Source organism: Labrus bergylta, chromosome 12 (genome assembly GCF_963930695.1).
Source record: "Labrus bergylta chromosome 12, fLabBer1.1, whole genome shotgun sequence".
Taxonomy (NCBI): Eukaryota; Metazoa; Chordata; class Actinopteri; order Labriformes; family Labridae; genus Labrus; species Labrus bergylta.
In genome coordinates, this window is record NC_089206.1 from 1,637,597 (window position 1) to 1,654,633 (window position 17,037).

The 17,037-nt window shown below is 41.7% G+C and overlaps 1 protein-coding gene across 2 annotated transcripts; it reads left to right on the plus strand.

Moving 5' to 3' along the window:
- Positions 1-6,190: 6,190 nt before the first annotated feature.
- srms (src-related kinase lacking C-terminal regulatory tyrosine and N-terminal myristylation sites) lies at positions 6,191-15,115 on the plus strand. 2 transcript variants are annotated; one of them, XR_010667536.1, is made up of 6 exons: positions 6,191-6,453; positions 6,831-6,989; positions 9,927-10,108; positions 10,771-10,927; positions 11,911-12,365; positions 12,637-15,115. XR_010667536.1 is itself a non-coding variant. In XM_065961477.1 (5 exons), exons 1-5 carry the CDS (start codon positions 6,321-6,323, stop codon positions 12,108-12,110), a joined length of 831 nt encoding a protein of 276 aa, XP_065817549.1. In that variant the 5' UTR covers positions 6,191-6,320; the 3' UTR covers positions 12,111-15,115. The 2 variants fall into 2 exon arrangements, 1 of the variants encoding a protein (XP_065817549.1); XM_065961477.1 differs by having other exon boundaries at positions 11,911-15,115.
- Positions 15,116-17,037: the final 1,922 nt, after the last annotated feature.

Genomic DNA, 17,037 nt, shown 5'->3' on the forward strand with positions numbered 1-17,037 from the left:
GTTCGGCCCTACACGATCTGTGTCTCTGAGGCGTCTGGATAGCCGCGAGTGTATAGATCTCTGTGCGTAATGGTCGAGTGGAAAGATGTCCTTTGATGTCCTTTCGTTGCAGGACGGAATAAGACCGTTATCTTTCTGATAATCTGTTATAGTCTGACGCTCTCCGAGAAACTGAGATGCGTTCACTGGACAATCCGAGCTCGGAATTTAGAACACTGCCGGCCGCGGATTACCTGCGCGCCAAAAACTTAAAACAAAGGAAGATTGTTGCAGAAACAGGAAATAAGCTTGGATCTCCGAGCACCAGAAGTCAGCGCGTGAAAGAGAGCGAGCAATGGAAGTCTTGGAGTTTTGTAGCCTGGCCTGCTCCATGGGGGTCTACCTCAGGTCCCCTCCAATGAGGAGAGAGAGGTTCCGGTCCCCCCTTACTTCACGCGTAGGTGTGAAGTACCGTAGGGGATTCTGGGATTAAGAGTCCTTTTAGGCCTCTTTGTGATCTCATTGAATAACTCAAATGAGGCTTCTCACAGAGGTGCAGGCCCAAGTCCATTGTTTGACTGTCCTAAGCCTGCGTGGCCCAACATTCACGCATGAAGAAAAAGTGACCTATCGCTTCCTGTGGCCGCTTCCTGTGATGAAAACGTGCAGGAAGTGAGGGTGCTTAAAGAGATTATCAGACACCTTCCTAAAAGATTAGCTCAGCAGAAGTTAAAGCATTCAATGTGATTTACACTTCCAGAGAAACTCATTATCACTTCATCTAAAAATAACTGTCCACAGGATCCCCCCCTTTAAAATGCATAACTCATCATGATGTGTTAAGAACTCTTCAGATATCAAATCATTCTCTGATAACTTTCCTCAAATCCTGCAAACTGGAAACGCTGCTGGTTTATTCTCCATAAATATACTTCAGCAAATCCAGGTTTAGGTTTTAGTTTCAGCCCTCACACAAACACTACATGGCACCATTATACTTATGCTTTACATGCCCCAAGGCATTATGGGAGCTGTAGTTTTAAATCCTTTGCCATGATTACCTATAAATTAGAGAAGTGAGGATAACATTTGATATGCTTCATAAATCAAATCTGATGAAAAACAGTTTTACATCGTGTCCTAACAGCATGCAGCTCGAGTCAATCGATGCTATTTCAGCGAGCGACGCAGCAGCAGGAAACGGCCCGACACAACGTTTCACCCCAACGCCATGTTTCTATTTTCATTCCTGTCGCTCGCATGGACGAGGAAAGATGAGGATGAGGCACTAAAACTAGTTATTCTCACTCATTAGAGCGTGTTAGCTTGTTTATACAAAATAAGAAGTAGCATAAATATTTAACAGATTTGGACAGCGAGCGCCCGATGCTGCGCGATGCAGGACACCGTGTTTCTAAAATAAAAACTGGATACTTTCAGATTCAACCTTCTTTTCAGAGGTGGGGGAAAACTTTGATTTATGTAAAAATGGAGATTCTAAATCAATTCATAATGTTCAAAAATCTATTTTTTTTGTGGCTAATCGGTCACTCCCTGCTAAGTGCTAATGCTAGCTCTTTAACTCAGTAGAACGCCAAATGGAGCAGCAAGAAATTCAGCCAGTCTCTCAGATGACGGGAGTAGATCCTGAAGTATGTACTCATTCATAAACAGACTTTGAATCCAGAATCCAAAATAGATCCTGAATCAAACCGTGACCCCAAGAAATCGAATGTTGAGACACCCAAAGCACTACTTCTTCTTTTTAAGCATTCATGCACACAGGAAGTAAACAGGTTGTTGTGTCAATATTCAAATGTTACCTTCATCCTCACTGCACCTTAGCAAGAGGTGAATTTGTGCCCTAAATATATTTCAACTTCAGGAAATAGTCCTCAACCCAACAGGATGTGCACTTCAGCTAACAGAAAAGAACTTCTCTATTTATTTTCACAAAAATTAAAAGAAATAAATGTTCCTGCTGATGTTTGAAATCCTCCTTTTTCTGCGAGCAGCTTCAGAAACATGAAACAAAGTGCTGCAGAGACCCCGAGTCCATCTCTCTGTTGTTTCTCTGCAGCAGGAACTTAATGAGCGCTGTCTTATATGCATAATTAACGCCGAGAGGCAAACATATTTGGAGCGTAATTAACCACAGAGTACAATATTTGGAACAGTTTTAGACAAAAAAAAAAAAAGGAAAAAGGATCACGTGTCGGTGCTGTAATTACATGCAGTGTCTCTATCTCTGCAGCTCGGCTTAAATTAAACCCTCAGCAAGTCGTTCTTTATTCATGGCTCATCAGACGGAGCCCGGCGGGAGACGACCACGCATCGGCTCAAAGACGTTTCTCACTATCATTTCCTGCAGAATTAGAAACCAGCTATTTAAAACGGCGGCGCACACACGCGCTCGTCACGCTCTCCCGAGAGGATCACGTTACATGTACAGACGGGATGAAAACATCGAGGTTCTTCCTTCATGAATAAAAGGTGTTTAAGAAGATAAAGTCAGTACCTGTCGTGGATCAGAGGCCGCTCAGTGATCCCTCCCTCTTCTCTCTTGTCTTCCAGACGAGGCTGTGAGTCTGAGGCCGCCGACACACTGACGCAGAAACACACTGAACACACCTGCTGTCATGACCGACACACACACACACACACACACACACACACACACACACACACACACACACACACACACCAAATACACAGAAATACACAACTTCACAGAGTCACTCTCTCTTACATGCATGAGAAACGGTCTCTCTCTCTTTTTTTTTTTTTTTTTCAGTTTGAAGCCTTTTTTTGTCCCTTTTCATTTCTTTAATTTATATATATTTGGTGAGCTTACGTTGATGTTTTTAACATGTGAACATGTGTCTCTGGCATTTCAATCAATCTTTCAAATGTATAAACACCCAACAGTAATCCATCATGAGAAAAGCATTTGGCAAAGTTCTGCTAACAGGCAGAAACCTCGAGCAGAACCAGACTCTGGACTTTTCTGCTTACTCTGCTTATTTGATTTAAAACAAAATCCACTTCTCCATGTTCCTCTAACATGTGTCTCTAGTCTGTCTACAAACCCTCCAATAATGAGAAAAGTCCATCCTCTCCATCTTTAGCCTGCTCCACTTTTCAGAAAATGTGTGCTCAAACAGGTCGTTTGGAGATTTCTCTTCATGACATCACAAAGGGCAGTAGCCCCTCCCCCAGGTGGGTGACACTCCCACAGCTAGGTGTTTGTTCTGCCCTCTGAGTCTGCCTTCTCTTTGGTTTCTAACAACATCGCTCCATTTGGTCGCTTTTCAAGGTTCAGTGAAATTATCACACATGACAGTCTGTTCTGAATATCTGCAGGGATGAAGACTCTCTGCTTCTTGCAGACGAGCTAACTGGCTGGTGCTGCAACAAGGAACCTTTATTATTCCCAGATTAGCTAAATATTTGATAAAATCCCCTCACTATGTCAAAAGAATTTTACTCAATTCAGAATATTGTATTTTAAATGTAAATGCTCTAAAGTATAGATGATGTAAAATAATTTGTTCCTTTTAATGAAGATTCTACTTCTGCTGCTTCACTTTAAAAAGAATGAATCAGCTTTTAGAGAACAACACGTTTAGATCTTTAAGCCTGATCGGTTTAATGTTGTACCCATAAAAAGAGTCTCTAATGATACCTTCAATCTCTTTTTATCGATTCTGATTTGGTTATCAAGCTGAAAAAAAAAACGGCTGGAGCGTGGATTGTTATCAGAAGGATAGATTCATCTATCTTCAAGAGCAGATTCATCCCGATGTTTGAACGCCTCATAAAGCGCCTCATCAGCTGTGTAAAAGCACAGAGTGGCTCCATCTGTCACATTAAAAGCCATTAGTGAGATTACATCGAGTATCATTGTTGATGGAGGGAAACAACATTTCAATTAGAGAGAGAATTTTTTGCAAACCTTTTTTAACATTGTTTACAGACAGCCAATTTAACCCACAATGCACTGCTGTTGTGTTCACTTCCCTTGTTTTGTCCAGATCGCATTCTCACTTACAGCAAAACTTACTCTGTTGCACTTGGAAGCAACAGAGACAGAACAGGCTGTTTCTGTGTCTGTACCTTTAAATATGTAAATGAGCTGTGTCTGACCACGCCCCCTCTCTGGAAGGGCTTTAGGGTGTACTCGGTCTTTCTCGCTCCATGTCCTATTGTTTACGGTGAGAAGGCAGACTCAGAGGGCAGAACAAACACCGAGCTTTGGGAGTGTCACCCACCTGGGGGAGGGGCTACTGCCCTTTGTGATGTCATGAAGGGAAAATCTCCAAACGGCCTGTTTGAGCACACATTTTCTGAAAAGAGGAGCAGGCAAAAGACGGAGAGGATGGATTTTCTCATAATTGGGGAGTTTGTAGACAGACTAGAGACACATGTTAGAGGAACATGGAGAAGAGAATTATGTGTCGAAGAGAATTAATGAAATTTTGGATATTATGCAACTAAAAAGTATTTTATGTTGTAGAAATAACAGCTGAATGATTTTGATTTCACAGTATTTTTCACAATAATTTGATTTGTCCTGTCTCATTTCTTTGTGAATTATTGTTTTTTTATTAATTTATCATATTTTTCATCATTTCATTAACTTGATGTTTATCAAAGCGCTTGATCAGCAGCACAAACTGTTTAGTAGCTTCTGATTGTTTCTGACAATAAAGTTGTCTTGAGGTTTTTAAACACATGTTCCAGTCTTCATCCTTTCAGTTGTCGTTCACTGACCTTACATTAAGACCGCCGACCTGTCTCTGCCTCGCCATCCAAAGGACGATCTGTCTGCATCAACCCTGAGAGAAGAGAACAAAGACATATTGATTTATGTGATAAGGAGATGTGTTAATTAAAAGGTATAGACAAAATAAGACCATCTAGTTTACGATTCTGGAAACATAGTTGAAGTTTTCTAAATGCTCAAATAAGAAAAGTTACCTGAAAAGAAAATCTGACTCGGAACTACACATTTCTCCAACAGCAGGAGTTAAACTCAAACTGATTCAGATGAACAACATCCTGTTAAGTTTCATCTGTCATTTCCAAGTTTTAGTCTGTCTACACACATTAGACGATTTTCAGATCTTAAACGATTTTAAGATCCTTTTTAAACCACGGACATGAGGACTGTTTCTACTGATTTTTTTAAAGAGGACATATTATCCCCCTTCTCCACCTTTTCAAACAGTCTCCCTGTGGTCTAAATGAAACATCTGTGCTGTGCTTTGGTCAAAATCTAACATGAATCAAGCACCAGAGGAGGTTTGTGACCCTGTATAAACCAGCTCACTCAGAATGCTCCGTTTTGGTGTGTGTGTCTCTTTAAATGCAATGAGCCCCGCCCCCTGAGTTTTCCCCGTAGACATCACTCCTCTGTAGAGAGAATAAAAATGGCAGACCTGCTCAAAAGTTTTGCTCTAGGCTGGAGGTGGAGTCCATGGGTGGAGATACCAGGGGAAGGGAGGGTTTCTCTTTTTTACCAGAATCCCACTGTGACATCACAAGGAGAGCACATTTGAAACTGAGCATTTTTCTCTGTGTTCTAAGACTTATGCAGACCACAAACAAAGGACTGGATGGGTTTATTTCACATTTTGTGGGTCAGTAGACACTCAGGTTACCCAAGTATATGTTCAAAAACACAAGTAGATTTCTTTCAGAATATATCCCCTTTAAGATAATAATCCTCTGAACACAAACACTGGATGACTACACTGTCATGACCTTGCTGTTACCAAATGGTTTTTGTTTTTATTTACCAAGTTTATGAGTTAGCTTGACATGTGCTCTTAGGCATACCTTTGACATTTTACATACTGTTTCTATCTTCCTTTATGCTAATCTAAACTAGCTGTTTCCTGGTTTAAGCTTCATATTTAGCGTACACAGACATGAGAGAAACTTCTGCCGTCTTAACGGTTTCATAGCGGAGACGAGGCGTGATGGTTGGACACTCATAGAAACCTTGTTTATTTATAGATCAACACTGGTGTAAACAAAACCAGAGTTTTCTTTTTGTTTCAGCCAACAGTAAGGTCTCCCCGCAGCGCTGGCCTGAGAACACACAGTTCTGTATTTCAGCATTGTTCAGAGGGAGGAGGTGTTTAAAACTCCAGATCCATTTTATATCTAAAATGCACATTTCCTCCGTGTTAGGACTCGTGTTCATATCAGGAGGATACACGTTGTGTTTGTCGTAGTGTGCGTCTCTGCAGGATTATCCACTCAGGTGTTTATAGTAATGAAATCAGAGTTTGTGGACTCACGCTGTGCTCTCTGTGCAGAGGGAGCTCTTCGACATGGAGCCGTGGGAGAGACCGAGAGAGGAGTTCAGACTGCACAAGAAGCTGGGAGAGGGGCACTTTGGAGAGGTGTGGGAGGCTCTGTGGACCACCGAGAACAGGAAAGTGGCCATTAAGACGCTCAAACAAGGTAGGCATGAAGTGTACCAGTTTCATTTTAATTCATAGAAAACAGATAGTTCGGGTAATTGAAGAAGTGTCCTTAGTTTTTGTGTTTGTAGACGTCTCACTTTGTGTATCCACAAAGATAAAAATCCACTTTAAACGTTGTCCTTTCTCTGAATATTTCCCCCTCTGCCTACTCGGAGTCGTTTCTTTTCCTTAATGATGACCCTGATCCAGAGAGTGATCGTTAAGAGTTCACAGAGTGATAGGGAAAGAAAAGCAGCTTAGAAAAGTTTTGCTGGAATGAAAGATGAAGAGTTGAAAAGTGCTGAATAAGAGAGCTAAGAGAGTGAGGAGGTCATCATTCACCTACAGTAAATATTTCTGTCTCTCCTCCTGCAGAGGACACAAAGCAGGACGAGTTCGTGAAGGAGGTTCAGGCGTTGAAGAGCCTCCATCACCCGAAGCTGATCCAGCTGTTGGCCATGTGCTCCAGAGGAGAGCCGGTCTACATCGTGACCGAACTCATGAGCAAAGGAAGCCTGAAGTCCTACCTCGCCTGTGAGTCACAAAACACACACAGACGGAGATTTAACTCGCCATTCACTGCACAGACTCCTTTAAGTCCAGTTGTGTACACCTCTTATTTTATTTATCTCATCTATTTGTATTTCTTCTTACCTACTTGCTACTTGTCTTTGTGTTGCTGCAACGACTGAATTCCCCTCTGGGGTTAAAGGTCACATATCCTCCTCCTCTTCTTCAGTGTAAATAAGTCTCAGAGCTCCTCAAAACATGTGAAGTTTCTTGTTCTAAATCCACTCCGATCCTGTATTTGATCATGTCTATAAACCCCTCTATTTCAGCCCTGCTCAGAACAGGCTGTTTCTGTGTCTGTACCTTTAAATATGTAAATGAGCTGTGTCTGACCACGCCCCCTCTCTGGAAGGGCTTGGGTGTACTCTGTCTTTCTCACTCCATGTCCTATTGCTTACAGTGAGAAGGCAGACTCAGAGGGCAGAACAAACACCTAGCTGTGGGAGTGTCACCCACCTGGGGGAGGGGCTACTGCCCTTTGTGATGTCATGAAGGGAGAATCTCCAAACGGCCTGTTTGAGCACACATTTTCTGAAAAGTGGAGCAGGCAAAAGATGGAGAGGATGGACTTTCCTCATCATTGGAGGGTTTGTAGACAGACTAGGGACACATGTTAGAGTTAGAGGAACATGGAGAAGAGGATTTTAAAGAGCTCATATTCTGCCCTTTTTGGGGTTCGTATATTTAATCTATTTACCTACTTTTGTACGTTCACAATAGCTAAAGTCCGAAAAAAGTGTCTGTTTTCATGTACTGCTCCTCCTTGCTCCCTCTACGCTCTGAGTCTGTCAGCTACACTCTGTTGAGCCCACACTGTTAGACCCCACATGGGCCAAGTCTGCTCTGATTGGTCTGCCAATCCGCTCTGTCGTTATTGGTCAGTTGCTCAGCACGCGTCTCGGAAATTTCAACATGAGCTGCAGGGCCACAACGAGCCAATGGGCTTAGATCAGTGATCTCACACTGACAATGACGTCGGACTGACACATTTTTATCGAGGGGGGCTAGAACCGAGCGTTACATGCAGCTAATGCTACAGCTAACAGGAGGACGTAGGAGAAGCTGCTTTTCCGCGGACTTTGAATTTTTGCACATAGATGTGACTAAACATGCACAGGACACTTGGAAAACACACTAAAGAGCAGATAAAACCAGAAGAAGAAGAATATGGGACCTTTAAATAACATGTCACCTTTTAATAAAGTAAGATCTTATCTTATATATTAATGCAGCTCCTGGAAGAGCACATAAAAGTTCATGAAATATGTCTAAGTAAATTGATTCCTCTTTGAAAGCTGTTGGTTTAATTGGTTTTTGGATAATTTCCTAAAACAGGAGACTCTACTGTGGCTTTAAAAAAGCAAAGAGGTTTAAGTCAGTAAGTTAATTTAGCTTTTATGGGTTTGATAATTTCCCTCTTTACCTCCATTTTTTATTTTATTTTTTGAATCCGTGTGAAAAAGTATTTAGGTCAAGCGACGTGAAATCTCTCCAGAGCAAATGGAATTATAATCTGTGTGCCGGCAGAAATTTAGTTCTGACGTTCGACAAAAGGCTTTAATCACAGAGTCTTAGTGAGCAGAGTGTGAGGGGCTTTCACTCAGATGGTTCTCATTCTCCGTGTGTGTGTCCGTGTGTGTGTGTGTGTGTGTGTGTGTGTGTGTGTGTGTGTGTGTGTGTGTGTGTGTGTGTGTGTGTGTGTGTGTGTGTGTGTGTGTGTGTGTGTGTGTGTGTGTGTGTGTGTGTGTGTGTGTGTGTGTGTGTGTGTGTGTGTGTGTGTGTGTGTGTGTGTGTGTGTGTGTGTGTGTGCCTTGACTGGACTTATCTGCTTTCTGTGCAGAATTAGCTGCATGGTTTTAGTGAAGCTTTCTACTTCAGTAATAGAACTCCCTTCAGGGTCTTGTCGGCTAACTGTTTGATATCAGTAGATCTTCATCTTGCTCAGTGTGACCCTTATGAGGTAAGCAAAGACTTCCTAACTTACTCCTCTGTAATGCCTCGGTGCAGAGGGGGGGTCACTTCTTCCCCCAATTACACCTCTGCTACATTCAGATTGAGAGAGTATCGTCACCGGGGCGTAAATATCTCTGCTTTAAACGACAGTCTGAACAGAGTTTTAGACGACGATCTATCTTTCGCTTGCAGCAACTTTTGGCTAAAAACATGACTAAAGAGCTGAAGGTGCTTAAAGTCTTTATATTCACATTTAAATATAGAAATCCAGTATATCCTCTGAAAATAACTCTGTGAGTCATGACTGTCTACAATGGGTGTAACACCCGAGTCCCACTGTCTGTGATGTTTTCAGAGTTTTCAGAGTCCTATCTTCACTTTGTTTACATCACCAGGACGGCCGGTTGACTCCTCCCCTCGTGTATAAAAGTTGTTTAATTGAGGGACTAGAGAAAAGAAGAATAACATACTGTACTCACTGCTTAACTGTGTTTCTAGATCACGCTCATTTCAGGTAAATTTACATGCAGTGTGAAGATACCAGCATAATAAAGATCGCTAGCATTAGCATGCTAACACAACAATGCAGCGCCAGTTGTTTTGGTTTCATGCTGGTGCTCAAGGGCGACATCTGCTGGATCAAAAAATCGCATATAAAGCCTTTAATAATACCATCGATTGTTAAAATAACAGAAATAGGATCCTTTTCAAACGCCTAGGATAAAAAAGAAAAATGTGTTAGTTTTCCGTGTGAGTGACTGGTGAAGAGTCCAGGGGGAACCCTGCCTCTCGCCCAATGACAGCTGGGAACCTTTACACATGGAGGACTCTGACTGTTACAGGAGCTCAGTTATCAGATAAAAACAGCTTGCAAGACAAAAATCCATCCTGTTCACCTGCTCAGCTTACTCTGTGTGTGTGTGTGTGTGTGTGTGTGTGTGTGTGTAGCTGCTGAAGGCCAGGTGCTGACCTCAGCTCATCTGATCTACATGGGCAGTCAGGTCGCAGAGGGCATGGCGTACCTGGAGGACAGAAACATCGTCCACAGAGACCTGGCCGCCAGGAACATCCTGGTGGGAGAGGACCTGGTCTGCAAGGTGGCCGACTTCGGACTGGCTCGGATCATCAAGGCAAGTTGTGTGTAATAAATAATGATAAGTCCTTTCTGTGTGTTTCTTTTGAAATATGTATACGCTCTCTCCAGAGTGAACTCATGTTTACTTAATGCGTGAGCTCCATCGGTCGTTCCATCGGTACACTATAATGCAGCAGCACTCAAAACACCATCTTTTATTCATACTGAGCCTCCGAGGCAGCCTGAGACTCGACCTTTTTAAAGCCGTCTGTTTCTGATTCGATGATGTCATTATGAAATCAAATAAGAGACAATCATCATATTGACCATGAGGACGCTCTCTGCTCGACTCAGTGTGCCGACTCATTGTCGAGAAACCTTTACGCTGACGTCATCCTCACGCCTGAACAAACTTCTCTTGAATACGTTTGGGTACAGTTTATAGAATCTATAGAGAAGTCGCTAAATCTGCTTGAAATGTTGTGATACATCTTTTTAAATTTTCTTTGTACGGTGGATTCCTTCCAATTTAGCCTCTCTCTCTCTCTCTCGCTCTCTCTCTCTCTCTCTCCTCTCTCTCTCTCTCTCTCTCTCTCTCTCTCTCTCTCTCTCTCTCTCTCTCTCTCGCTCTCTCTCTCTCTGTCTCTCTCTCTCTCTCTCTCTCTGTCTCTCTCTCTCTCTCTCTCTCTCTCTCTCTCTCTCTCTCTCTCTCTCCAGGACAGTGTTTATACGGCGAGTCGAAACACTAAGATCCCGGTGAGGTGGACGGCTCCTGAAGCGGCGATCTACCAGCGTTTTTCTGTCAAATCAGACGTCTGGTCGTTCGGCGTCCTGCTCTATGAAATGATGTCACGAGGAAAGATGCCTTATGAAGGTAAAGTCCTCATTTCTCTTTTTTCTCTATTTTATGAAAAATGACAGCTTTCCTGGCTCGTCTGCTGAGAAGCAATTAGTCAAAGTGGTCGACTACTAATCGCAGGTGTACACAGCTCTCTCAGGTATGTAACAGAGGGTTCAGAAATGTATCTGAGGTAATCCTCTTTGAATTGAAATGATGATATCCTGATCTTCTTCATGAAGAATGGTACTTCACCTGTTAAACTTCATCTGCTGCACACGTCTACCTTTAAAGTAAAGCTTTAGCATAAACGTAAACCTACATTCAATCATAGGCAACTAAGATCAGAAAATTCTAAATTGAAAAGGAGAAAAATAAAACTGTTGATTATATTTAATAAAACTCACTGACTTGGGAATTTAGTACCAAAAATATCTTTGTTTTTGGAAATATGTAGCAAGGCAAACTAAACAATATCAATGTAAATAGTTAAATCAAAAATACTCAACTCCAAAAAAATGATAATAACTCAGACATCAGTTATCTTCTCTTCAGATAAGATAAAATAAAGGAAAACAAAAAGTGTTCATCGATTTCCTACCGCTCTGGTAGGAAAGGTTGTAGAAGCTGGTTTTCCTGGTTCAGGTTGATTAGCTCGCTGGCCAATTCCATGTTCAAAACGTAAACTAGTGCAGTCATCCGTTTTTCAAAACCTAACATAAGTTAGTTTCTCCAAACATATAGTTTAGACCAGTTTGCAAAAAGTTTTCTATTTGAAAATCTCCACTTCTCCTGTGTCTGTGAGCTCCTACTGCTGTGCTGCTTCCTGTTTATGGCGGCAATCAGGTCACAGTGTCACACATATTTTAATCTCAAACAATAATAATTTAAACATTTCTGTGTATTTATATTCTCTGTGACCTGGGTTACAAACAGGATTCATCTCCTCCTTAAACATAGACGAAAACTAAACGAGTACCCTCCTCTGACTCTCGTGCTTTAATGTCCCTCTATTTTAGGAAAAAGCAACAAAGAAGTGCTGGATCTTCTATCATCAGGGTTTCGACTCCCCTGTCCCACACGCTGTCCTCAGAACATCTACCGGATCATGATGGACTGCTGGGCGGCCGAGCCCTCCAAGAGGCCGTCCTTCCACGCCCTGCACAGCCAGCTGGACACCATATACGCCAGGATTTATTTTAAGACTATAGAGGTGTAGGAAGAGGGGCCGTGTCCTCTGAAACTGTCAATGAGAAACGGACTTCAAACGTGAAGACGATGTTCTCGTCTTTTATGCAATCCTCGACAACCACAGGGTATATGAACTTCTAATCACGGAGGTGTGAGAGGATGAACTGCAGGAAGAACAGGAGGGAAGTGTTCAAACCTGAGAGGAATCCAAGAAGGAGGAGGAAATGAGGAATATGTGATTTCAAACAAACATGGGCACACAAATGGAGTCCGCCTGAGAAAGGTGTGTACATACACTCCTACCTAAAAACACTTCAAACCCTTTGGCACATTCACAGAACCAACTCTTTTTAATTTTGTACCCTTTTTTGTGTTTTATAAATACTATTTTATTACTCCTGTATGTGCCATGTCTGTGGATGCACACTTTGTAATGTTATGAAAATCTCAGTCGGGACTTAAATTAATCACCCGTCGTCTGACTGCAGAGCCTGTGCTAAAAACTTTTGAGGTATTGTGCAATCATTTGACGCTTGCTGGGGTTTTTGTTTTAGCCACGCTAGCGGCCCCGGAGCTTCAGGTGTGGATCGCTCCATTCGTCCAACACGTCGGTATTAATCTTATTATTAATTGTAAAGATGTTTTTGGTGATGTCATGACTTTTTATAGAGCACAAACATGAAGTCAGAATGTCCTCTTGTCTTGTTTTTAGGCACTATATCTTATTCCGAACTGTTGACCAAATTCAACTTTAGCCTTTCTTTGAGGTTAAAGGAATAATCAAAGGTATTTAAGACCAATAACAACCGTTCTTTACATTTAACTTCATCATAAAGTAGGCGCCTTTGTTGAGAGTTTCAACAGCTGAGAAGTCTGTCACCACTCTGGTTATACCCTCGAGCCAGGAGGTGATTAACCTAGCTTAGCATAAAGACTGGAAGCAGCAAGCATGGTCACAAAGTAACAAATACTTAACGGTTTGTTTAAACCTCTTCACAAAATGTAAATACACCAATTTCCTGATCACAACAAAATGGCCGACTGATATGGAAGATTTGGGGCCGATATCGACCGATATGTTTCTTAGGTCTTTCTTCACTCTTTAGAGATAAATAGATAAACACATTTATTATGTTGATGCCTCAAATGCAGTTCAACACTTCTGATAAAGATTTTTTAATGAAGATAAGATTTGTTTTCACAGTTGAACTTCACAGCCACACTAAAACACTCATATTATATCGGAAACCATTTTTAAAAAATAAATAAATAATAGACTTACTTTGTACAAACACAGTTGTATCGGCCGATAAATTTAGCCGATTTAGTGATATGCTTATATTGACCGATATTATTGACTGGCCGATAAGTCAGGCTCTCGTTATAACTCCCCTGAAATATCTAATTTATAATAGATTTGGATCCATTTAATCAAATGATATTTGGAAGGACGAGAACAGCTGACGATTGGATAATGTTTCTTATTAAATAGATATTTGTGGAGAAGCCACAGGAACTCAGATGGCTTCTTGTGCTTCATTGGTTTGGCTGGAAAAGGAAGGTTTGCATGCTCTATGAGGCAAGAATGCTCGCATGTTTGTTTTTTAACTGGAAAATGATACCATCTGTTAGCATGAGTTTAGCATGTCAGCTCAAAGCACAGCTGAACCTGATGGAGCTCAGGAAGGAGAACTTTAAAGTCAGGCTGGGTCGAAATGTTCAGAGAAAAATGGATTTCCCCTTTTGTGAGGACATCTTCACGCTAAAGAGACTAATCCAAGAAGGATCAAAGTCAAATGTCTTTGACTTTTCTACACATCTATCAGCGTTTACATTCACTGCTCACTGGGCCTCTAGCGTGGCTTCACTCTAAACTAAGGTTGTGATGTGTTCAGACTAAATGCAAACCGCCTTTCTTGCACTGCGTAATTACGGACAATGTTATCGCAAATATGAAAAACAGATCCAGGCAAGATGAAATCAGCGTTAATTAGCATGAAACTACATCCCTACAGTATAGCCTATTGGTTTACAGATTCTGCTGAAATCACACAAAATCACAAAAGGAAGTTTCTTATCGCCATCTTGGGGCACTCAGAGAATTGTAGTTTTGCGATATTTGAAGCCTGAAGATATGTGTCGGTTTCTTGATTCCAGCTATGGGCCAGACTTCAAAGTGTTACTCCCATTGGCTTTGAAGCTTGATCCAAAGGCAACTGGACTTAACGTCTTCAAGATCTTCAACCAAGTCCACTTGCCTTTGGAATCAAACTTAAAATTTACCACGACCTGGACAACTGAGAACCTACGAGTATTCATGAAACTCCAGCAGCCTTTCTTACTTGAGTTTGAGACGTCTTTTTGTTTGGTCTGAACACATCATCGGTCTTTTTAAGCTTGCCTTCTGTTACAGGACTTTTAAGTGTTTTGGCAAAATGTCACATGTCTAAAACTTCTGGAGACGAGTCTGTAGTGTACGAGTATTGGACTGTTTTTAAACCTGCTGTGATTCATCTTTTTAAGGGGCTGATCCAGTGCTTGAGTGGACCATAAAGCCACATGTACAGGCCTTAAGTTATTAAACTTGTTAGAGGAGTCCACATTAATGGCCAGTAACAATGACAGTGCCTATGTTTACATCACACACACACCGTCACACACAACACTCCAAAATGTGGATTTACAAGAACTACAAAAACAAAGAACAATGGGCGAAGAGACCTGCACGATGAATCAGCCATATCTGACACACTTTGTAGGGCTGGAGGGTAGGGGGGGTGGGGGGAGGGGAGGGGAGGGGGGTGATATCTGCACCACCAAATTGTACGACTTTGTTTCAATGCAATGCAAATTTTGAGAACAATGCAACTTTTTGTCTTTTATGCATGACATGTTCACCAGGCAAAGCCACGTTCAGGAAGTTTTTAGCCATAATCACCTAATCACCGTCGAGATTGAGTTCCATGTTGTAAACCGTGTTTGTCAGACGACAGACACCAGTGATGCAAAGAATAAAGTATTTTATGAATTGTTTGGAAGTATTTCTGTGCTCTTAAATAACGTCTTACTCTATAGACTGTCGACACACTTCAGCATGTGCAGTCGGGGAAATTAAACTCCTTTAAAAGACTGAAAATCAAATTGGTGCCATCCTGGTTAGTCAGAGCCAGGACCGCCGTTGTTTGGCCCCTGCCTGTCCAACAGGAAGCAGACCATCTCCATGTCTACGGATGAAAGCTAACACAAGGTTCACCCTCGATTTGGAACCAGCTTCATTGGCTTGGCGTTTCTCTTCTTTGCAGCTACATCCATACCTGTCATCCACACTCTCCCAGCTGTTTTTCCCCCCTAGATGTGCTCAGGCGTTTTTGGAGAGGCCACACAGGGTGACGCGTCTCTGTGTGATTGAGCGCTAAGACAGTTCTCTATTAGCTTTGCTTTTAAAAACCAAGAGGCTACGTCCACTTTTTGCAGTGTAGAGCTGTATTTAAAGGGATACTTCACCCGTTGAAAGATGAATCTGTAGGTAGTAGAAATGTGAAATCAACTAATCTTTTCTATGGAAACAGATGATGGCCTGGGGGACTGTATTTTAATAAATGACCTGCTGTAGTGATAACCAAACAGAGATTACCATCATATTATCTAGCCAGTGGCCGCAGCAGCCGTCTCGCCACTATATTTATATTTTTTCGCCATTATCAGCTTTCTCCACAGAGTCTGTTAGCGTAGCTTCCAAGCAATATGGCAGATGTTAAGTTTCAATTCTGGGAGTGAGTTCCCACCCACTGATCTGTGATTGTTCTGTAGCTTCAGTGGTTGAAAATATGAGGAATTAGCGTTGTAGTTTCACCCCGCTAACCGCAACAGCTTCCAGTAACGCAAAATGCCGATTTTAGCGTCACTGGAAGCTCCTTTTCAGACTTATGAAAAACGAAGATTTCCCATCTCGGGGGAAAATGAGGGCATGATGCACGACCATTCAAAAATACTACCAGGTTTCTAATGATACAAAGATTAATGCAACAAGTGAAGTATCCCTTTAAGTGTGGAGCAGAGTTGCAATCCGGTCCACTTAATGACTCTGTAGTGTTCTACTAACATAATGTAGTGATGCTCCCTGACTCTGACGTCTGTAAGTTCATCAACAACTAGAAGAAAGGAAGCTGAAAGAAATACAACTTTGAATGATGGGAACGTTTCTGTTGGGTACATCGTCCAGTCAGTGGCCTTCGGATTCTGATTATCGAGCCAAGAATTTGAGGAACTATTTTTGAAGTAATGAACTCTAAACCACCAAAGTGATCTGACTTCTGTCATTATTATCACCCTGCCAGGTTATTGATCTTGGCAAGCTAATCGAACTAATCACTGAATAATACACCTGGTATGTTATGAATGCAGAGAGCCTCGTTATTCCTTTGTTTGTTTCTGCCTAAATCATTTCTATGGAATTGTTCTCACACGTCCTGTCAGAAGAATTATGAAGACAAAGTGCTCAGGAGAGATAAAATACTTCTCTGTTTTTATGGAATAGCAATGTGTCATCTCTGTTGTTAGTTTTGAGTTGAACACCTGTTCAGACAGGAAGGGGAAGAAGGTGTGATGACAGGGTGAGACAATTACCTCTCTTGAAGGAGTGGCTGTGGACAGAAAGAGTATCTTTTGGTGTCTCATTTCACAAATATCTGATTATAGAATTTACTGGAACTGGTTTCCCACACAACAGGTCCTCCAACCACTGCAAACCACAAAGATCTTTTGTTCCTGCATTTTGATAAGACATGTCGTTAAAGTTCTTCAATTAGCACATCTGCCAAACCAGTCTAAAAAAAAAACCTTCTTTAAAAGGATCAATCTGTCTTTATTTGCTGAATGAAGTGATAAAGTGTTCTTACTATATGATCAGACATTAAAGGCAGGGTTGGTAATTTTCAAAAACTAGCATGATTTTG